Source organism: Bubalus kerabau, chromosome 2, assembly GCF_029407905.1.
Source record: "Bubalus kerabau isolate K-KA32 ecotype Philippines breed swamp buffalo chromosome 2, PCC_UOA_SB_1v2, whole genome shotgun sequence".
In the NCBI taxonomy this organism is placed as follows: domain Eukaryota; kingdom Metazoa; phylum Chordata; class Mammalia; order Artiodactyla; family Bovidae; genus Bubalus; species Bubalus kerabau.
Window position 1 is genome coordinate 88,551,840 of NC_073625.1, and position 23,035 is coordinate 88,574,874.

The 23,035-nt window shown below is 38.3% G+C and overlaps 1 protein-coding gene across 2 annotated transcripts in view; it reads left to right on the forward strand.

Moving 5' to 3' along the window:
- The window catches only part of CRYBG3 (crystallin beta-gamma domain containing 3), a 126,212-nt gene that overhangs the window by 53,650 nt on the left and 49,527 nt on the right, over positions 1–23,035 (forward strand). For both annotated transcript variants that reach the window (XM_055567876.1, XM_055567877.1), the window contains exons 4-12: positions 502–6,496; positions 7,868–7,912; positions 8,156–8,271; positions 9,287–9,434; positions 14,165–14,301; positions 15,559–15,673; positions 16,830–16,865; positions 19,222–19,355; positions 22,707–22,833. In XM_055567876.1, the coding sequence (XP_055423851.1) occupies positions 502–6,496; positions 7,868–7,912; positions 8,156–8,271; positions 9,287–9,434; positions 14,165–14,301; positions 15,559–15,673; positions 16,830–16,865; positions 19,222–19,355; positions 22,707–22,833 (6,853 nt within the window). The remainder of the gene's footprint in view (positions 1–501; positions 6,497–7,867; positions 7,913–8,155; positions 8,272–9,286; positions 9,435–14,164; positions 14,302–15,558; positions 15,674–16,829; positions 16,866–19,221; positions 19,356–22,706; positions 22,834–23,035) is intronic.

Sequence of the window (23,035 nt, forward strand, 5' to 3'; positions counted from 1 at the left end):
ACTTCTCTGCCTCTGTGCTAAAAGCGGCTGTTCCAAATTCACATCTAAGTAAAAGAAGAGAAACTTGCTATGATACTCTGATATGGTGCAGAAATCAGTGATGTAGCCATGAGATACCAATATGAGGCACGAAGGCAATGTGGTTCCTTCTAGTCAAGCACTCACTGGAGATCAAAACTATTAATAGAACCTAAGCCTTAGGTTTGTCAGCCCATGTTCTCTCCATTAATCACCGTGGGAGAGACAGACATAATCAAGTGAAAGGGACAGTTCTGAGGAGTTCAAACATTCAGGCTGGCTTGACATTCCTGTGCTGCTGGTCAAATCTGTATTATGCTTAATACAGACAGCCTGAACTAAAACATTCAAGAATTTCCTTCCCAAGTTTAGACATATTAAGAATAGGAGCATTTGAAAGATACACTTCACCATGATTTCTGTAATTGCTGTTAAGTGTCACTAATTATGTTTCCTGATACTCTCATGCTGTTCTTTTTGCAGACAAATGGATGGTAAATCAGAGAGGCCTTTAGTAACATATGCAACCTACCGAGGCCCCAGACAAATTAAGAAGTATTTGAAGCAGCAGACAGTGTCGGAAACGGTGAATCCCTTAGACAGAGAAAATGCAAGTTCTGACTCTAGTACAAGCACACATCGTGGCCCTGGGAGTGAGATGGAGCCTGGAATGGTGTTATTACTGTCATCAGCTAGCACAGGCATACCTGTGAAAGGACAAGGGCCTGAAGGCCAGTTAGAAGACTCTGATGATAACGAAAGAGATCTCAACACAGGAAGCCATTCAACAAACAACCAAGGACTAGCCAACACAGCTTCTTCTAGGGGTGTTTTAAACAAAGCCTATCCTGGGGGACCCGAGACAAGTAGATCATCCCGTTCTGTGACTAGCTGCAGCTCCACTGCTGGAGATTCTGACTCACGGCACCATTTGAGTTGTGCACCAGGTTCTCAGACTGACAGAAATTTGGGATGTTCAGCATTGTTGACAGAAAGTAACAGCAGCAAAATTCCTTACAGTCCAGACTTGCAGAGGACAGCAACACCAGGAACTGTGGTAAAACGAACCAGCTCCGTGATGAGTGATGGGACACCAGTGCAGGCTGAGAACTCGGCTGTTGCTGACTTCTCTTGTAGTAAATCTGATGGGAGTGACCCTACCACACTTAGAAGTGCAGATTTGCCAAGTCCAAATAAATCAATTAGGCGTGAAGCTCTGCAGTTGCCAGAGAGTAAGTGTTCTAACAAGCAAGCAGTAGAGAACTCATCAAAGCAGCCTGCCAATCACACCAGCTCCATGGCTTTCCAGAAACAAGCCGTAACAGACACAGAACTTGTAAGTGCTGGAAACAGATCATCTGCCCAAGACACACAGAAAAATTTGGCTCCTGCAGAAATCAAGCAAGAAACAGAAAATACATCAGGTGAGGAACCCACTACTTCAAGTCATGTCAAAGCTCCAGAAGATAGAATTGAGACACTACACAAAGATACTGACCCACTATTACTAACAGAAGTCAAAAACCTTGTTAGGCCACATGGCAAAGTGCCTCCCTTTAGGATGAATCAAAAGGAAGCTGCCTCTGTAAAACACACCAGTGAATCAGTAGTTGTAACATGCTTAGAAAATAAAATAGCCCCTGAACTGAATATTGAACTTAATAGAAATCACATTTCAGAATCCCTTCTTGACTCTGAGAGTCCTCAACAAGCCATAGCATCACCTGATGCCAGGACATCCCCCGGCCTTGGCTATAAGTCAGATTTCAGTGCTTCACACCCTACCTCTGTTTCCAGAGTGGGCATGCTGAGCCAGGTGGATATCCCTATTTTAAAGAATGAAGGTTCTTCTGCGCTTGTTGAAACTGGAGATGTCAACATTGTTGGTATCTCCAGTCAGTCTCGTCAGTGTCAACAAGAACATGTGGCAAATCATGTGGAGGCCACGGACAGGAAGAGTCTCCCTGCAGGCCTTCACTCTAAGCATGCACCTACAGCTCTTGAATCCAAGGAAGTTCTTCCTGACAGGGAGAAATGCCAGTTTCTACGAGATCTTGAAGCCAGTGACACCGACATAACTGCAGCGGACTTGAGCTTTGAGCCTGCAAGCTTATCTCAAGACCCTGAGAAAGCAGAGTCGGTGCTATCAAGCACCGCAGCAAGTGAGAGCACTGCAGACAAGCATGATTCTTCTTTCTCCTTGGAAACCAAAACTGATAGCATTGCAGAAATGTTACCAGAAGCTGACATTGGTGGTCAGAACAATGTTCCTGTTGAGTCACATTCTGGAACAGGAAAAACTCTAAGTCTCTCCAAGATACCTGTTACCCGAACAGAGCCCAGAGACATTTCTTGGGATGAAATTTCTTCTCCACTTGACATCACAGGTGTGCCAGCAAATCCTGCTTTATCAGAATTGACTTCCCTAGAAGTTGAACAGGACAAAATTTTTCAGTTAGTGGATCATGAGGAAATTAAAGAGAAATACTTAGATGCCAGCCTTAAAGAGAGTTGCCAAACTGAGGTTTCCCCTTCTGCCTCCAAATATCAAGGTGTACAGGGAACAGAGGTGGGAGCCCGCAGTGCTCTACCTGCTTGTCCCCAGAGTGATAGACCTGAGACTTCACCTCCTGTTCATGTTGAGAAAGTTACTAGGCAAGTGGCACAGAATTGTGCAGCCAGGGCTTCTATGATCCATCCACCTTCAGTTCCTTGTGGGAGCAAAAAGATTTTTGATTTTTCACAACTCAGCTTAGCTAATACTTCCCCCAAATTCCAAGAAACTGACAGCACAAAAGCCAAGTCACCTTTTCTGGGTTCTGGTATCAGTTTGGGAAAAGAGGCTTTTGCATCTGAGGATTCAAGTTTCCTTCCTAATCCTTCTGTGCTAAGAACAGAAAAGAGAGCCTCATCTCCCAGAAAGAAAGAGGATGCCCATTCCCTAAGAGGTGGTACTCACAGCCTGCCTTCCTCCTCCAGTAACTCTGAAGTTAGCATGGTTAGAAGTTCATATAACCCCACAAATAATTTTAGTTCTGTAAAAGTTCCCTTAGATGTCCCACATGAAGGTGCCTCCTTAACTAGCCTGTTGGACCCTAAAAGCTCTTATTTGGAATCAGAAACATCTGACCTCACAGGGGCAGAAGTCACCCCACTTCAGGACCATTTGGGAGATCCTACTGGGATGGTATCTCTTGATTTCCCAACTGCTGCCCAATTTGACAGTCCCTTGGAAGCAGCGACTAGAGCAGTTGCTGGGACCCCAGCGTCAGTTAACAGCTCAAGCCAGCAGTGTTCTGAGGCCTCTGCTGAGCACATAGAAGCAAGGAAGAGAGCACATGCCCAACTTTTGGACCTCGAGAGTGATTTCTGTAAAAAGGCTGTTACATTGATTGGGGAGGCCTTTAATTCTGTCAGGGAAGAGCTAAAATCCAAACACTCAGTCGGTACCTGCCAGGAACATAGAGCCATAGACGGCATAATGAATCCAGGTACCCTGGAAGAAGACATCCCTGAGAAAAACCCATCAGAAGTGACACTGACAGAGGTCCAGTCCACAGAGCATTTGGAAGAGCAGGCTGTGGAAAACATACCTGAAGTCCAAGGGGAAGAAAAGGCCTGTGTTTCACCTGTGGTTGGTGAGAACAGTCTCCTTTTTGATTCTGATAAAATGAATGTATGTTGGTTGTTAGAGGACCGAGCTAGGGAATTAGTCAATCAGATTATTTATTCAGCCCAAGAAACGGTAGCAAATGATGCTCAGGGTACCTCGGATTCTGAACTTCAGGCTAATACTTCAAAAATTCTGAGTAGTGATAGTGTTCAGCCATGTGATATGGTAAGAGAGTTCTTGGTGTCAGAACAGGCCATAAATCGAAGCACATGTGAAATCAGTGGGAAAGTTTTAGGTAGATTCTTTGCTGTAAGTAACTTAGGTAGTGACACCGAGTCAATAAGAGGAAGAGAAATTGTTCTCTACCAAAAATCCCCCTTTTCAGGAACTAGAGATGGGCAGTCTGATAGTATAAATTTGCAGGAATCAGATACTGTTTTACTAGCTGAAAACATACCCCTTACAGGGTTAGATGATAAGGCAAAAACACACTCGTTCCTCAAGGAGGACTCTAAAGAGAAAATGGGGACAGAGTGTGTTGATAATCACAAACCTGAGACAGAGGATACAAGAACTCTTGTATTAAATTTCAAATGGCCTCCATTTGTGAATGATGACACTCATGTACCTGGGACATCTAAAAGCAGCTTGTCTGATACTTATGTATGTTTATCTGAAAAAAGCTTGCCAGGATACAGTAACAAAAGCACACCCCTTGCAATGTCAGAAGTAGGGAAAATACACAAGGACACTGAAGTAAATATTGGAAAAATTGAGCTTATACCTTCCATGTTAGAAATGGGAAAACCAAATAAGAAGGACGCTGAGTTGAATATTATGAAATATGAGGCAGTCCCCCCAATGTCAGAAGTGGAAAGAGCACATAAAAAGGATGCCGAATTGAGTACCTCAGAAACTGAACCAACAGTTGAAATTATTAAAATGCGAGAAGCATACCAAATGGATGCTGAGAGGTATATTGAAAAAACTGAGGGATTGCCTGCCACTTTAGAAATGGAAAATATTTGCCAAAAGGATGCTGAAGGGGATATTGCAAAGACCGAGGTGACACCTGTTACATTAGAAATGGAAAATATTTACCAAAAGCATGCTGAGGGGGATGTTGGTAAGACGGGAATGACATCAGTTGTGTCAGAAATGGACAGTATCTACCAAAAAGATATTGAGGGGACTGCTGAAAAGGCTGAGTCAATACCTGCCACACTAGAAATGGAAAGTATTTACCAAAAAGATGTTGAAGGAAAGGTGGACAAAACTGGGGTGATGTCCCTTACATTAGAAGTGGTAAATGTCTACCAAAAAGATGGTGAGGGGATCACTGCAAAGATTGAAGGACCCTTATTAGACTTGGAAAACACTTGCCAAAATGATGCTGAAGGGGTTATTAGGAAAACTGAAATGATGCCTCCTTTTGTGTTAGAAATGAAAGAAGCAGCCCAGAAGGCAGTACCTGCTTCCTTCGAAATATGTAAGGGAGATACGAAGGAGACAAGTGGGGGAACTTTGTCCACACCCTCTAAGAGAGAAATGGAAAGCACATTCCCAGAAGATTCTGATGGGACCATCAGGAAACACAGAGTGTTTCCCACAGCAGTCAGCTCTGAGAAAATACCTGGAACAGGTCTGGAGTTGCCCATTACACAGGCAGAGGCCACATCTCCCATACCTGAGGCTGAAGAAGCATACCAAGAGGGTGCTGACAGGAGTGGTGGAGAAGTGGAGAAAGAGCCTACGGAAACAAAGACAGGCTGGATAGCGGGTGACACTAGACTCGCCTCGTACTTCAGGGATTATGAATCGCCTACCTTAAGTAAGGATAATGAAGGCTACCCAGCCTTAGCAGTGCCGGACTTTCAACCTGAGGGTACCATGGGAAGGCTGGACAGAAAAACATCTGTTACTACAGTACATAAGAAAGCAAGAGACCTACAGTATGGAGACAAAAAGGAAGAACCTAACTTAGCCTTCATTTCTCAGGAGGAGCAAGAAAACTCTTCCTTTACTATACTGTATGAAGAGCCCCTCCAAGATGAGGACAAGTACACTACCACCGAGGTAAGACGAACACATTCCCTCCTGATTCCTCACACAGCTCCCAACAGCATGCCTGTCTTCGCCTGTGAAAGGTCTGAAAGTAGAACTGACCTCGTCCATCATTTTGAAAAGGAAGCCAAATTAGGTGATGCATTTGATAGAGACAGTTCAGAAACATTCTTATCGGTAGAGGCCAAAAGGTACAAGATCTATCCCTTGGCTTTGTCTCCCATTTACGAGGACGACAGCTCTCAGGAGGACATTCTGTCCAGCGAGGTCTCACCTGGTCGTCATGGTGCCTCGAAATCAAGAGAGAATGCAAGCCAGCCCTCTTCTGTGTTATCGCTTCTCCAGTCAGTATCAGAGCGTTTAAAGATGAATTTTGATGAAGATGACAGACAGGAGGGTGGAGAAGAGGAAGATGAGGAAGAGCCACTGCATAAAGGAAGTCTGAGAGCTCGAAGGCAGGAAACTGTTACCTTCAAGCAGCCGGATTCTTCTCTTACATTTTGCTCTGATGATGACCAGGAAAGTACTGGAGTCTCTAAGAATTCTAATGTGATGTCAAATGAGCCTACGACCTCTAATCTGCAGATTGGTCTGTGGCCAGAAAAGGCCTCATTTCTACAAAAATCTGACCTTACTTCCAAACTACATTCTTCTCTAAAGAGTGCTTATCATCAGTATTTGCAGACCTCTAAAACCCATTCCTCAGAAAAAGGAGCCAGATTTGGTGGAATTTTTCAGGAACCAGTGTCAAAGTATTTCTGCACTCAAGACACCCCTGGCCGATTAAGCCCATTCACAGAGGTAAGTTATTATAATTATTAATTAGTGAAGTAATGCTTTGGGTAGTGCTTTGAAATAACCTAAAAGCTTATTAGGAAAATCAGTGTTTTGAGGTTGTATAAAGATTATTTAAAAAAATACTTTGTTCGTTGAGATTACTTTGTTCATTGGTTGAAGTGTATTATACCTCATGTATTTTAGTTGGACTGTTATGTTTGAGAAAACAAAATTGCTTCATCAGAATTTAAAAGGCATAAGAGAGAAGCAAGTTATAATCTCAGTTCTTTGCTGACTTCTAGTCTTCAAACTAAATTGTGACAACGTTTTGAATTTCTCAAGGTATTGAATGTAGAAAGATTGTCACTTTCCATTGAACTAATGTGTCTCATGAAAAGATTTTGCAATATTTAAAAATATTTTAAATATTTAAAATATTTCAAGTGTTTGCCTGACAACAGTCTCACTGTACTTGGTCTTGTTTTTGTTCGTACTTAGCAGGGCAATGAGCAGACTAATTTGAGAAAAAGGAGATGAAAACATTATAGCTGGAAAATGTCTTGAAATTCAGTTACACTTTTATTCAACTTAGAAATATTTGAATGTCTACTACAGAATATTCACTGAACCTGGGACATTTCTTTCTGACATTCCCAAGATCATGGAACTTCCTTTAGGATTGCCAAGGGCTATGTCTTTACTTTGAATACCCTTAATAGCAAGTGCTAATACTTGAATACCAGCCAGTTGCTTGTAAGGCAAGGTCCTTTTAAAAGAAAGGCTGGGCTTTGCAGAAATGTTTCTTTAATGATTGCTGTTGCCTATTAAGTCAAGTGCAACCTCTTCACTCTGGTTGCAAGGCCCCCAAGTTTTGTTCATTCAGCCTCCTCACTTTGTGCTCTGGTTACACACCCTCTAAGATGTCTGTACTTTGTCTCAAGATGTTCTCTTCCTGGAAGTTTTTTTCTTTACTACTCCTGCACCAGCCTGCCACATTGTTTCACTTACTGAAATCCTGTTTTTCAAGGTCTTCTAGATACCACTTCCTCACACAAGCCTCCTGGGAACCTCTGTCTGCCATCACCTCACCTCCATGCTGGTGCCATTTCTCTTGACTTCCGTAACTTGACATTTTGATTGTTTTGTACCTGAGAGTTTAACCTAATCTCTCACCGGAAGAGTCACGGAAATGTGATCATCTTTTCTCCTTTCAGAGACACAGCTTTATTTTCCTTTGTACTTACTTTTTTATTCCTTGTAATACCTAGAAGTTCACCTTGTAATGATGATCACTAAACAAATATGCAATAAATTGGATTTGTGACTGCTAAGAAAGTGAACTATCTTTATGTTTATGTTTCTTATGGCTCACTTCTTCCACTTTTATTATTTCAGAATGTTGACAAACAAACTCTGAAATGTAACCCAAGACCTGGAAAGGTAAGCATAAGTTTCTTAGATAGGCTAAAATGAAAGAAGTAAGATTATGTTTAGGTTTGGGGAGTTTAAGGTAGAAACTTTTAACTGATTTAGTAAATGGTTATTTCATTCAGGAATTTAGCATCTAAAGTGGTATTTACTTTTATGTATTTAGGATATTTTATTTTCTGCATTCTAGGACATTTTAGAATTTTAAATGCATTCTTAAAATTAGTTATTATGCCTGCTTACTATATGTTGCAGATGGTTATCTATGATCTCCATGGAAGAAAATATAAACAAGAGATCTACTGTAATATTCCTGATGCTACATCTTGGTCTTATCCGAATGGGGTACTGATAAAAGTTGTAAGGGGCTGGTAAGAGATCTCTTAAAACTTTTTATTTCCCCATAAGTTGTTTTCTTGCTGCTTATGCTGTATGTTTTTCTTGTATTAAGGTTGCATCCGTTTCTCTCCAGATAAGTTTTTGACACATCGTTAGAGTTTTATAACTTAATTAGAAAATATAGGTTGTTTTTAGTATTTACAGCCTGCAGTAAAATAGTACCATTTCGTAACTTCATGATTAGCAGGATAGATTTTACAAGTTGAATGCTTCAGTTGAATGAAACATAGCTTTGAAAATGAGTTCACAATTTGTGGGATGGTAAGGAATGTGAAGGCCACATGCTTAAAGTCATTTGTATCACTGACATAAGCAACAAGTGAAGGATTCTTTGTATGGCGTAAAGTGAAAGTAAAGTCGCTCAGTTGTGTCCGACTCTTTGTGACCCCATGGACTGCAGCCTACCAGGCTCCTCTGTCCATGGGATTTTCCGGACAAGAGTACTGGAGTAGGTTGCCAAAATGCTGGAAAATCTCGTTTATTATTATGGACCATGTCTCATGGACATGCGGGGCCAGAATTTCTTTGTCTGGTGTTTGGGTTACCCACTGGTCAGTATTCAGGTTATAAGCAGTGTGATCTCGTGTGTTTTCAAATAATAAAATGAGACCCACATGCTTTATTATCCAGCAACAGGAAAATTAGGGTAGAAATGGAAATTGGAATTTTTAAGCTATTGTTTTTAATGTAAATGTGTGTATAACATCTATAAAATGTATGTATACGTAAAGATAGGCCCAAGCATAGATTGTGGTGCTGTGTTTAGGAAGCACTGTAAGTTGTGTGCACTTATATTCTTTCTTAGACTCTTTGCTCAGCGTACATCATTGTTTCAAAATAGATTTATATGCTAGTAGTAGAAAATAGCCCAGATTTTTAAATTTGAATAGACAATGTAGTCTGTGACTTATAACTTTCATATTTGTTTTATGCCTCATTTCTTAGAAGATTAATTATAACTGATCATGCTTTTTTATATTTGTTCAGCTGGATTTTATATGAGAAACCACATTTCCAAGGTCAGAAATGTGTTCTGGAAGAAGGAGAAAAGGTGTTAAATCGTGACTGGCTTCTTCAGAACAGAAAGCATCCACAAAGAAACTTTGTGTTGGGCTCTATCAAACGTGTCTTAAAGGTAACAGAACAGTTGGTTTTTAAATTTTGTGTCATTTGTCATGTAGTAAAGCTGTACTTTGGCCCAGCACTGCTTAGAAATAGTTGCTATTAATCATAATTGTGGTAATTTTGTTAATCTTTATTATCATAGTGATAATTTTTTGACTAGATATGCATAAAGTATTAAGTTGAATGAAAATTTTAAATGTTACATGTAATATGGCACATAAAATGTTACATGTTGTAATATATATGTATTTTTAATAGTAGTTGGAATATACCACCCAGACATCTTTAGGATATTTCCAAATATGTTCTTCTAGTGGAGGTTTGTGGGTGTGTATATTTGGGTGTGTGTGGTGTTTACAAGAGAAGGGGAGATAGATGAGCGTTAGAAGAAATTTATAGAAGGTAGGTTGGGGAAAGGAAGGGGAAAATGTTGCTTTTTCATTTTCTGTTTATTAATACTAAGATGTGGAAGACCTTGCCTTCCTCATATAATAATACATACTGTGGGAAGTGCCTTGATGGTTTAGAGAAGTGAGTTAGTGATAAGGACAGAATTGTCCCATGTATTTTAAGGGTTCCTTCAGCAGTAATGTAGTACATGATTCAGTGCAGTTACTCCTGTGACAGTCATGAACATATATATTTTTCAAATTACAGAAATTCTATTTATATACTAAAAATGTCTACTTTGACGTGGACCCTATCATGATTTGGATCAATGTTGTTAAAACCCTTGATAGTTGCAGACAGCATACAGAAAAACTCAGTATCATAAAGGGGTGTCTGCATGAATTAATACTTTCTGCAAAACTGTTAAGCCTGTTAAGTCTTAACAAATATTTGTGTCTGCTCTTGGACTGAATGCTGTCGTGGGCACTGGGAATAGAAACACAAGTTCCATATGGTGTCTTCCTGCAGATTGCGCAGAGTCCAGGACAGGGACAGCTGAATCCCATGCCTGCATGATGTGAGACGTGCAGTGCAGGGCCCCACATGGGCACGAAGAAGGCGCCTCTCTCCTGGAGCAGGCAGCACCTGGTTGGCGTCTTGAGAGAGCAGACAGGAGTTTGGCAGCACGGGAGGTGTGCGGGAGTCCCTAGCAGAGCCACTTGTGTCACTGAGGCGGACGTTGATAGTGCGGGGAGATTGATGGCTGTAGGATAGAGGGCAGTGTGCGTTTTCATCGAAAAATGTAATCACAAGCATTTCAGCTCATCAGGCAGCATTTGAGTGCTCACTTCATTAGCTAACTCACAAGAAATTCCTTGAAGCAGGTAATCACTTTGTAGTTGGAATCTTCTAAAATTTAATAGCATGTGGTTTTGTGTCTGCCTTGTGAATGTCAGGCACCATGCCAGGCCTAGTGAGGAGAAAAAAAAAAAAGATGAATAAGGTATTGTAAGCAGCAAACTTCACACCCTCATCCCAAATCAAACAATAAAATCAAACAAAAAATTCAATCTGTTGAGCATGGGTATTTAAATGGGTATTTGCACATCCGCCATTTGCTTTGGATGCATTATAAGAAAGAGTAAGTCATGCTTACATTTTTTCCTTCTTCCATTGTTTGTTCATAGAGTCTTTTTTTTTTTTTAATTGCAGTGTTAGTGCCCACTTGACTTGAACTTGCTAGCAACTTTAAGTGAGGAAGGAAAATAAAACTATTGAACGTTGAATGGAAAAGGCATTAGCATTGTTCTAAATATTTTACAAAGTAAGAATCAGGCATTAAAATGCTTCCTTTTTGTAAACTTGTCACATTTCGGCCTGCTGATAGCTTCATTTTCATGGCGGCCATTCCAAATTCACCTAGGCCCACGGCAGCTTTATCTTGTTTCACCATCTTTTAGTGGCTCTCATCTTAAGTAGTCAAAGCTTTAAAGACTGTCCTTTAAAGACAATACTTTCATGATATCTTCACTTTGCTGTAAATGGAGCAAGTATAGAAGATACTGTCAGTCACCTGCAGTTGTAGGTTCTGCCCAAGGGTCATCTTTGCCCCTCGTGGAAGTAATTGGAGGTGGAGTAACGATGCAGTGAGACTTGAGTCAAGTGCTTTTTTTTCTCAAATAGAAAAAGTGAATCCTGCACATTTCTCTGTTTACTATGCATTTAATATATATATATTTATTATATATATATATATTTTTTTTAAGGAGTGACATTTCCTTCTTTCAGGAGTTAATTAGGTTTGCCCTTATTAATGAGCTGAGGTGCAAGAGAGCCGTTGTTAGATCAGGGACTGAATGTATTTCATGTAAGGCAGAGGCAAATAGTTTCTTGGGTTTTTGGTTTTTGGAGGTTTGTTTTGTTTTGTTTTTTTACTATTTATGTAGTTCATTCCTACCCTGTTTCCCTCCCATAGCTTTGTCTCCATTCTTACTGGTTGCTTTAATAGTCTGAGCTTATAGATTTCACCAAGATGTATTTAGAAAGTATATCATGACTAGAAAAGTCTGGGAGGAAACCATATAAACTTTTCTTTACTAAGAGTACAAAGTGTTTCTTGTTGCTAGGTTCCTGTAAGGCTAGTTGTTTACTCCCTTTGTCCATCAAGAATTACACAAATCTTGCAAAAGACATTACTTCTGTGACTAGCCACCATGGAGAAAATAGAACTGATTAGTGAAATCTTTTTCAGCCAACTAGAGAAAAAAAATCAGTCCTCTAGTACAATAGTTGAGAATGTAAGCGATCTTGTTTATATTTTCAATTTTTTAGCCATCATTACCTCTTTTCCATTATACTGTTTCCCTGTGTGATGTAGACTCAAATGCCTCTTAGCTTTTTCCCTTTTAAAATACACCACCCAAACATTGTTTGTATAACACAATGCAGAGGAAACTTATTTGTGTGAGACACTTAGTTATGTATTCTGTTACTGTACCTCAGATCCCTGGGGGAACATTTTAATAATATTACTAGAATTCTATTTTTAATAGCAAACAAAAGAGACTTGAAGACTGACAGGTGACTCTTCTGGACATTTCTGGACATTTTTTAAAATGAAACTTTAGACGGAAATAAACTTTTTATATTTTAAAGGATATTTTAGGTTATAGCTTCCTACTGTATTGTGTTTTAGAACTTTCTGAAAACAAGATGTATTAGTTTGCTTGCTTTTACACACTAATCAGAATGGTTAATAATGATTAATAATATAACTCAGTTTGGAAAAAAGATTAAAAAATTAGATACCATTTTGCAATTGCAAAACAGATTATAATAATAAATATAATTATTCAGTCTAATAAATGTCACCTCTAATAGTTTATTGCATTTACCTATTTCATTAAAGCAGAGCCATTTGAATTCCACAATGTCCTAGATGAGAATTATGCTGCTGAAACTTGAGTCATATAATGAAACACTCAGGATTACTGAGATAGATTAGACAGCACGACTGTAGTTTCAGACAAGGCAAAAATAATTGTGGTTTTGATTCCTTAAGAAAAGATATTGTCTTTTTTGAGTTAGAACTAATTATTGAAAACAAGCTTAATGATTACCAATGGGGAAACATGGCAGGAAGGGATAAACTGGAGTTTGGGATTAACATATACGCAGTACTATATATAAAATAGATAATCAACAAAGACCTACTGGATTGTACAGGAAACTCTTCTTAATATTCTGTAATGATCTGCATGGGAAAGGAATCTGAAAAAGAATAAATATATGCATAACTGAATTGGTATGCTATGTACCTAAAACTAACATAAGACTGTAAATTAATTATATTCCAATAGTATTTTTTAAAAAAAGATTTTCGTAAGTAAGGATACAGAAAATTATGTCTTCAGTTAGAATAAGGGAAATGTTTACAAAGCTTAGAGAGGCCAGGTGCAGAGATAGCATGGACACCAGTAAGACTGAAGAGTTGTAGGTAGTTAGTGTAGTTGTACGTTATTGTGAGTTAGTTAGTTGTGGGTCATTGCTGTATTTTAAAAGGAAAACCAAAATATGAATATGAATTGCTTGGTTCTCAAGTCAAGGAGTATGATGAGGGATGTGGTTTTCCCACATGCCCAGCTGTATAAAGAGTAAGCTTACTGGATCGATGGTCTAGGCCCGTAATCAAAGTCTTGGCCTTGATGAAAGACCTTGACGGTGGCAATTTTAAAGAAAAGTTTGACAGGACATGGTGACAGTGGATGTGTGATGAAGTATAGGATCAAATTTCATAATGTCTTTCTTCTTCAAACCAACTCATACTATAGAAAATAAATACCATACGTAAGAAAACAGATTTCCTTTACCCTCACCTCTAATTCCTACTTCTTTTGTCACTGTAATTTAGATAACCCGCTGAGAGAGTAGTACCTCTCTGTTATTTATTTTTTATGTTCCCCATGAGATCAGCTTTTATTTAACTCCCTTCCTCCCTATGGCTTTGTTATGCTTCTGAGAAGGAAGGCTTACAAACTCTTGGCACTCATATATTGGTAACTTTGAACATTGCTTAATGGAGCAGGACTTTTAAAAACAAAGCAGAAAGAATCAGGGTAATGTTTTTCAATCAATAATATTCATATAATTTTCATGTTGTCAATGTAACTTCTTAGAAAAATCAGTTTAACAGACTGGTAAGAAGAAACACTGTCTCCTTTAGGCTGTTATTGGTTAAAAATTCAGCTGAACAGTGAGAAAAATTTTAACTGCATATCCAGGGTTTTGAGGATTCTGCAGTGTGTGTCTCTAGATACTTCAAAGTCAACTTTTTTTTATTATTCTTTCCAGGATTGCAGTATTCCAGAGATAGAGCTTTGCCCACAGTCTGACCCGGCATGTTGCCCTATCTACATCCAGCGAGCGGTCCCCAATTTAGAAGAGCTGAATATCCCCAAATCTGTGTCCTTCACTGTGAAGTCAGGCGTGTATGTATCTGCTTCTCTTCACTACGGTGATTGATGGTTACCAAAGTTAACTTTGTGTCATATTTCAATTGGTGACCTACCCATTTCTAAAGTGTTAATTTTTCTGTGTATACTTCTGGAGACCTAAGAAAGACTTTTTCAAATATTTTAAAACAGATTCCGTCTTTTTTTCAGATCCAGTTAAGTTTTTGATAGATGACTCAGAGAAACAGATACAGGTTCCCAGACACCATTTTTGACAGGTGAATCCATTGTCTTTTCACCCAGCAGACTGTGGGACTGAAAAATAAATACGTATCCCTGACCTAAAACTCTGGAGCCTGAGCTATTTGCAAAGTGTCTGTCTCAGTGCTGGTAGTTACAGAGGGCCTTTATAGTACCAGTGTTTATTACTCTTCTATTCCTGGAAGATAGGTAGAGCTACTCTCCTGTCACAAATGAAGAAATTATGTGGCTTGTCCTAAGCTGCCAGCTGGTAAGCATGGATTTGATACTAGGCCTTTCTAATTCCAAAGGTATCTTCAGGACTGTGGGTCTGAGTTCAGTGCTAATTCAGTCCCAGATTGACTTGAGCCATAAGTTTTGTGATTTCTGGTTCAATGTGGATCCTTCTTCCCTCTTCCTCCATTTTCATCTGCTCTGATGATGGCTGGTGTTGAATTTAGGGGTCACTGTTGGACATCTCCCTTCATCTCTCCCACATGTTAGAACTGTTGGGCAGACCCAGTAATTAACACAGACCTGAGAACTGTCTGTAATTATCAAGTTTAGCTGGTTTCTGGATGGTTCTTTTAGGAATCTTATTTCAAATACTCTTCCTGAGGGAAACCAAGAACTGATCCTGATTCTGAAACTATGGGTCAAGGGTGTAGAATGCATAGTGGAATCCCTGCCTCTGATTGCCCAAGTTTAAAACAGAAACATAGTGGGATGATTTTTATTTTTCAGTTATATCCTAATTGCATTAAAGGTTTCACAACTTTTAAATACTGGAAAACATATAATAGGAAAGTGATGCCAGTGCTTGGAAAACATATAATAAACCAGAATAGTGTCTGAATGTAAGTAGTTAATAACATGTTAATTCATTGTTATATGTTGTCCAGCAGTGTCACTTTGAATGTGTTTTACTAATGTAATTCTGTGACAGAGATTTCTTCTTCTTTTTGTAGCTTTTTTTTTTTAGCTTTTAACTCTTACAGAGCCAGATTAAAGTATTCCTATTATACTTTAACCAACCATTCATTTCTCATTTAGTTGGCTTGCCTACCCAGATATTAATTTCAAGGGGCAAGCTATAGTTTTGGAGGAAGACCATGGACTCTTTGAGATTTCTGCAGCAGAAATTAAATCATTGCATCCACTTCAAATGGTAAGCAGATATAAAATGAAACATTTTCCCAAGTATCCATGAATTCAAAAATAAGATAGCTCTGATGATTGGTCATGCATCTCGGTCTTGAGACATGTATATCTCTGCTACAGAATGGGCAAACTATTCATACATTGTTGTTTTGTTTCTTTCAGACTTTTTGAAAATATTTTAATGTTTTCTAGAAACATTTCCATTTTAATGTTTTTCTAGATGTTTGAATTTACTTTGTACTATATTTATCACAATTCATGCAGTTTCCTTATAAGGTAATACTCTGACTTTAAAAAATTCTAAATTTGTTTGATGCTTATTAGAAAATTGCTTGTTGTATATTATACTCTTCCATTGCCATAATGAATGATAAGTTCAGCATTAATAATAAATGGGTAGGTCTGTGAATGGTTACTTTCTTAAAAGTAATAAATGTTGGTATTAATGATTTATTTTGTTGCAAATATTTTTATTTGAGGGGCAAATTGTTCAATTAAATAGTGGCTATGTGACAAACCGTTTTTGTGCTGTGCCTTAAAAAAATACTAAAAACCAGAAAAAACAAATTTTAAGGAGTATTACAATGTGGCATAGCACTGGAAACGAAGAAATTATACATGAGAGCTTTTGTGAGGAGTGGGTTATCTTTTATGCTCTTATCTCCATGTGGTCACAAAGACAGCAAGTGTGATAGGACTTGGAAGATGAAATGCTCTAACACAGAAAGCCCAAGGCTTTGTAGAGAAGAAATTGAGTATTAAGTCGTTTAGAAATCTACCCTGCCAAATCAAAGTTTTCAGTCTACTAACAGCTCCACTCTTCTTCTTGAGACACTCTGCTGTGGGATTAAATCTTTAATTGGTCACATGTACTTAAGCACTAAAGCTTAGTTTCCTTCCTTGTAGTGGTTGTACTCTGGAAAGTATCTTTCCAAGATTTGTTTACCCCATTTACATTGATATAGAGTAGTCTGACTTGATTTTGACTACTGTAGAGTTCTATACTTAAAATTTTTAAATACCACAACTTAAATTTGGTATGTAATCTTCACCAATCAAGTTTTTATATAACCTACATACATACATACATTACTTAGTTACTTGTGGTTAGTTACATTTTAAATATGAATATATCTAATATTAAAATTTTTTGTCATCTTAAGGGTGGACTGAAAGTGGAAATGCCTATGAACTTAAAGGTGAGTCTTGAACAGACTTTGGTAGCAGGCTAAAGAGTTTGATAATTAAATCTTTAACTATTTGTGTGTGTGGTAAGTCGCTTCAGTCATGTCCGACTCTTTGCAACCTCATGGACTGTAGCCCATGAAGCTCCTCTGTCCACGGGATTTTCCAGGCAAGAATACTAGAGTGGGTTGCCATTTCCTTCTCCAGGGGATCTTCCTGACCCAGGGATTGAACCCACATCTCTTGTATCTCCTGCATTGGCAGGCGAGTTCTTTCTCACTAGCACCACCTGGGAAGCCTATTACAGTTAAAATGTGATTACCTGAATGTATGCTGGCAATATCTAGGTAATGTATCTTGGGTTTGTGGGCAGTGACTACACAAAGAGGTGGCTGAGGGCCCACGCTCAAATGACGAGAGGGCTCAGTACAGAAAGGTGGAGGTCTGTTCTGACAACCCAATCAGACCCAGTAAGCACCTACAGGCTGGAAAGATGATAGGTTTGATACTTATTTTATCGGGGGCAAAGGGTTGAGGTGATAGCTAGACTTTGAAGTGAAAATACCCAGCAGGCATTTGGGAGTGGTGCTCAGGATGGAGATCAAGGATGATCAGGAGGAGATGCAAGCAGCTTCTATCAGGTGATGTCAGCTTGAAACTATAAGTATCTGAAGGGAACAGCAGAGGCACCAAAAACCGGGGTGGTAGTAATGCCAGAATTAAGTACATTTTGGGAAAGAAAAAGAAATGGAATTGTAGAATGCCTGTAAAGAGAGATAGGGAGAAAATCAGTGTAGTAATGAAAGATGCAAACAGACCTCTGTTTAATTAGAGTACAGCACTTTCAGAGGCAGGCAGGGACACAGGGATTCATCCATCCTGCTCTCCAAACCAAGGCACAATTCCCCCAGCTTTCCCATTTCTGGGCTTCCTAATTTGTGGAATTGACTACCATTCTCCCAATCACATAGATGGAGTTTTTTTTTAAACTTAGTATCTGAATGAATCTAATACAATTTCGCTGTATGTTGGAATCATACATATGTGAGTTCTAAAAAAATGCTTATGCCTGGGTTGCATTGAAAAAGATACTTATTTGGCCTGGGTTGTGGTTAAAATTTTTCAGAGCTTCCTAGGTGACTCTTGACATGCAGCCAAGGTTTTGAACTAGTGACCTAATAAGTGCAGAACTGGTTGTAACACTCCCTGAGTGACTTGTCTCAGTCGCTCTGTCTGCTGCGTCAGAACTTTGGGCTGGCTCTTCTGTGGACAGTTGCAGTCTGAGGCATGTGAATGGAATGGTTATCCTAGACAGTCACAATTTTTAAGTTGTTAGATATTGGCTTGTGACTTACTCATCAAAGAATTATTGCTTCTTACTTAGTTTTAATGTGTTCAACATATGTAGCGTGTATTAAACCCAAATAATACTTCATCACTTCCAATACAGCACTCTGAAAATTTAATATGTAGAAAACAGCAGGAGCAGTACTAGATTTTTTTTTTTTTCAGTCTGTGTAATGTTCTCAGTGTTGTTGTTGTTTTTCTTTTTCTTTTTAACTATAACTTGCTGGTTCAGTATGTCTAAGCATGGGATTTTATTCACCAATTGTATACAAATTATGCCATCAGCCCTAAACAGGACCAGGTGATAAAGTGTGGGTAGATAAGTGCTATTACTGTCATCGCTTCCCTGAACCCCAAGGGCAGCTTATGCTTGGGAAATAAAATAAAAAAAAAAATAGAAGGGAAGTACTTGTACCAATCCAAGTTTGAAGTAAACGAAATGCTAGACATCTGTGTCCTACTGCATTCCCTCCTCCATTTGAACCAAATATCCAATAAGAATACCAATTTTTTTTTCAATCATTTCTAACTTTTAGGAAGTTTTTTATTTAAATTCAAGTATATGCATGTGTAATTCTTCTCAGTGATTAGTAGTGACCATACAAGCAATGTTGTAAGAAATAGCAAGTTTTCTCAAACTCAAGAGAATTTTGGTTTCTTAATAAGAGGAAATTCAGTAAATATAAGGCAGGTCTGTATCAAATATTGAACAGAGGAAAAAACATAGATAGTTCAAGACAGTTTACTCTTTGCAGTGGACTTAGGATTTGGGTAAATATAACATGTAATTATATTTGAGTATTTTGATATAAGAGAAACATATTATCAAGATATTTTATCTTTGTAATGGATAAAGACTCACATATTCCTTGTGAATGTTGGACAGTATTCTATATTTTGAGTATAAAGGAAGAAAATGAACAGTGGTCCTTCATTCAGGTTGTGGCCCTCAGTGTCATATAAATCAGTATGTATCTATTCTAAAGTATGAGCATGCTAAGTGGTTTTTTTCATATTTTTCAGGTTATTATTTATGAAAAACCTCACTTCCATGGACAGGCCAAAGAGTTTAGTGAACACATAGATTCTGTCCCTAATTTTTTAAAAAATGATGTAGACTTTCATGGAATTGGATCAGTCCGTGTCATTGGTGGAGTGTGAGTATTATATATTTTCCATATGCAATTCCCTTGTCTAGTTTTGAAGATCAGCACACAAAATGTGCTGAGCAGAGCAAAAACAACCTACCTTAATCTAAAAATATACATCCCTTCTGAAATGTGGGAAATAGAACCTATTACTGACAGCTTTCTGTGAACTCTTGTTAGTATTAGAGATTTTGAGATAGATTAAATGAAGGGAACAGTTTCTAAAACTTAAGCACTTAGTATTTGTAAGCACAGTATAGAAGATAAGAATTGCAAGACAAGATTATTTCTCGATAGATTATGCACATGCATGAGAGTCCCAATTTTCACTCTGTTCTACCTCAGTTGACTTTTGGTGCTAAGGGTCTTGGCAGTGAGTCCTCTCTCATTAAAGAGGTAGCCTGGGTTGTGTATTTACAAAATCAAGGGTTCTTGACATTGGTTACCTTCTGGCCCTGCACTGTTTTTAAGAAAGCTCCCTAAAACCAATCCAAGCATAACCAATGCACCTCTACCCCACTCTGAATCAGCAGTTACTGGACTGGAGTGAAACTTTGTATTTGTATCCTCACAGGTAAAACCATAGAAAAGAAGCTTTCCTCATAACATAATTGCCATGGTCAACTCAGGGCTAGAATTCCTTCAGACAACATGTTAATCTCTCTGTTGATAGGTTGAACTATTAATATTTGAAATGTTGGTTTATTTTAATTTAAGCATCAATATCTCTTATTTGCAGTACATCATATAACTTGGTCATTGTATTCTAGCAAAAGATGCTGCTCAGATATTTCATTCAAAGAAGTTAAATGACTTGTTTAAGATTACTCAAGGGTCTGTATTTAGAGACTTAGTCTTTTCAGTTTCTGACACTAGATCAAGTAATGGATATACTAACCAAAATGGAAATGTACCATGCAATGCATTGGATATGTAGGTCATATCTGTAAATGGTCTTGTTACTAACCAAGGTTCTTGACCTCCTTAATCAATAGGAATTGATCAGAGACCAGACTGGAAATTCAAGCAAGGCTTTATTAGGGCTCCTGTTGTAGCAGAGGGGATCAAGAACAAACAACAGGATTCCCCTGCTTGCTTGTTCCCTGAGGTACAGGCGAGCTTGTTCCTTATATGGAGTGAGGGTAGGGGTTGTCCAGGAATTGACAGCTTAGTGGTTTGCCCACCCCTTAGGTGGTATCATCTGCAGAGGGCATGCACAGTTCTCCACTTTCGCTCCTCACCCCCTGCTTTTTCTTTCTTGTTTTCGGTCTCTTTGTGTCTTTTGTCCAGAATTTGCCCCAACTGTACATGAACACAGTGATTTGTAGTCCCGTAGTTTCTTGGTACTTTGTTCCTCCAGGAGAGGTTTATTCACGTGTAAGCACTGCAGCACTGCAGCAAAGGGTCCCAGGCCCCAGCCTGTCTCAGTCTGACATATTAGTTATTATCCAGTTCCTCACCTGTGAATTTAAAAAATTTATTAGAGGCTTTAAAAATAAATCTGTTTTGGATAAATTTTTATTGTATGTAGTCGTAGTGTTCTCTGATCCGTGGACATGTGTGCTTCTTATTAGTCCTGTGATAAAATATTTTTATTTTCTTTCCTTTAAGATCTGAGTGATTTTTATCATGAACTAGATTTTGATTTGCATTATTTTCTAAGTGTATTTGTGATTATTTTATAAAATCTCAAAATATTATGGCTAGTAAAACATTATACACACTTTCATTTTTTATATGACACCTGCAGGAGAAAAATGTGATGTCCAATATAAAGATGAACAGGTGACTTTTATTTTTTTCACTAATTCTACTTTTTTTTTTTTTTACTGCTTCACTATTTCATTATTTTTCACTTTTAACTCTTGAACTTTATCTGTAAATAATAGGAACTCTTCCTCACCTCTGTCTTAAGGAGTCTAGAGAAAATGAGGTTGATGTGTCTTAATTTTTCTCAGATAACATCTATTTTTAAATATCCCAGATAGATGTAAATGTAATCTTAATTAAAACTTAATCTATTGAGAAAGGCTGTGCAGATTTTTGAACTGTCATACTTTACTGATTTCTCCTTTAATATTAGGTCTTCTGTATGTTATTTTTCCCATTCAGGTATATTAAAAGCATGTTTTGAATAGTCCCATTTATATAAACTTAGAATTTGAAAGTTCTCTTATAAAATTTATTTTCACATAGTAGTTTAAGAATACAATAATAGTAGTTTCTTTATATATTACAAATATGCTAATATATATAAAATGTTTATTCTAACTCGCATACACCCTTACCCTTTTCCCTACCGTAGGCACACCTACAGAAATTAGATATGGGTTCAGGAGTACTGAGTGGCTACTGTTACTTCGTATCCTAGGAAAATAGTTCCTAGGAATACTTTTTGTATCTTCCCAAAAGAATGTAGTTAGCCCTGCCCGGCTTCATTTTGACAATCTCTAGAATTCAGAAGTCCCCAGCCCAGGAGCACCCAGTAGTCACTCTTGGAATCTGCCACATTGGAGCGGGTCCCACTGTAGTTACACAGTGCCAGCTAAGGGCAGATTTAAGCAGGGCAGCGTGTGTTTTATCTGTGCCCACGTGGCATTAGCTACTGTGGGTTACTGCAGATTAAGGTAAGTTTCCTGAAGAACTAGTGAGTAACAGTGTTTATCAGTGTTCGGTACTGATAATTTTAAATTAAAAGTCAAGAAACCTCTGTCCTTGGAAAGTCTGCCATGGTGCTTCCTGTTTCCATTATCACCACTGATAAAATGGTGGGAGCAACATTTCCTACCTGTAAATATTTACAGAAGTCTTTGTATATATTTAGACCACCAGGGCTAATACCAGCCCAGTCGCATTTCCCAGTTTCTCCTTGCTAAACCCTTCTGTAATGTGTTTCTGATCCAAAGCTGATGACAGGTTCCTTCGAGTTAAACCCTAAATACATGTTTAATATAGTGATCATTCTGTGATTCCAGCAGGGCTTAATCAGAAAAATAAGACTGATTGTCTTTGAATCTCATTGTGGATTTGCAGTATTTTTTCATTGTGCTTTCCATTATTTTTCCCTTGGCAGGCTATTCTCCGACCACGCTGTGATGGTGGTATAGGGTCAGGCCACAAATATTTAATGTGTTCCTGTGTTGCAATCCTGTAACAGCTAACGTTTTGTTGGGAAAAGCCTCCAAACTATAAAAATTATTGATCCATGACGTTTACACCATTCATTTGTCTCTGTAAATGCTAGCAAAATAAGTGTATTGCTTTTTTAAGAGATGGTGATGTGCAACTGGGTGCTTTATCACGATTTTCTTCTTGACTGCAGTTTTACTAATAATTCAGTTGTATGTCCTCTATTTGTAGATGGGTTGCCTATGAAAAAGAACATTTTAAAGGCCAGCAGTTCTTGCTTGAAGAAGGAGATTTTGAAGACAGTAATGCCTTTGGGGCATTAAGTGGTTCCATCTTGTCTTTCCGGTACTTACAAGCTGTAAGTTAACTTCCTTTTTCTTAGTTTTCTTTTTCTTTTTTTTTTAGCTTTCCATGAAAATTGGACATGACCTCTGGTAGAATATAAAATGAAAATGTGTTTCTACTACCTGAGACCATTAAACTGAATGGCTTATATGACTTGCCTTTCTTAACTGCCATGATTATTACAGAATATTTGTATTTTTCATCCATTGATTCCA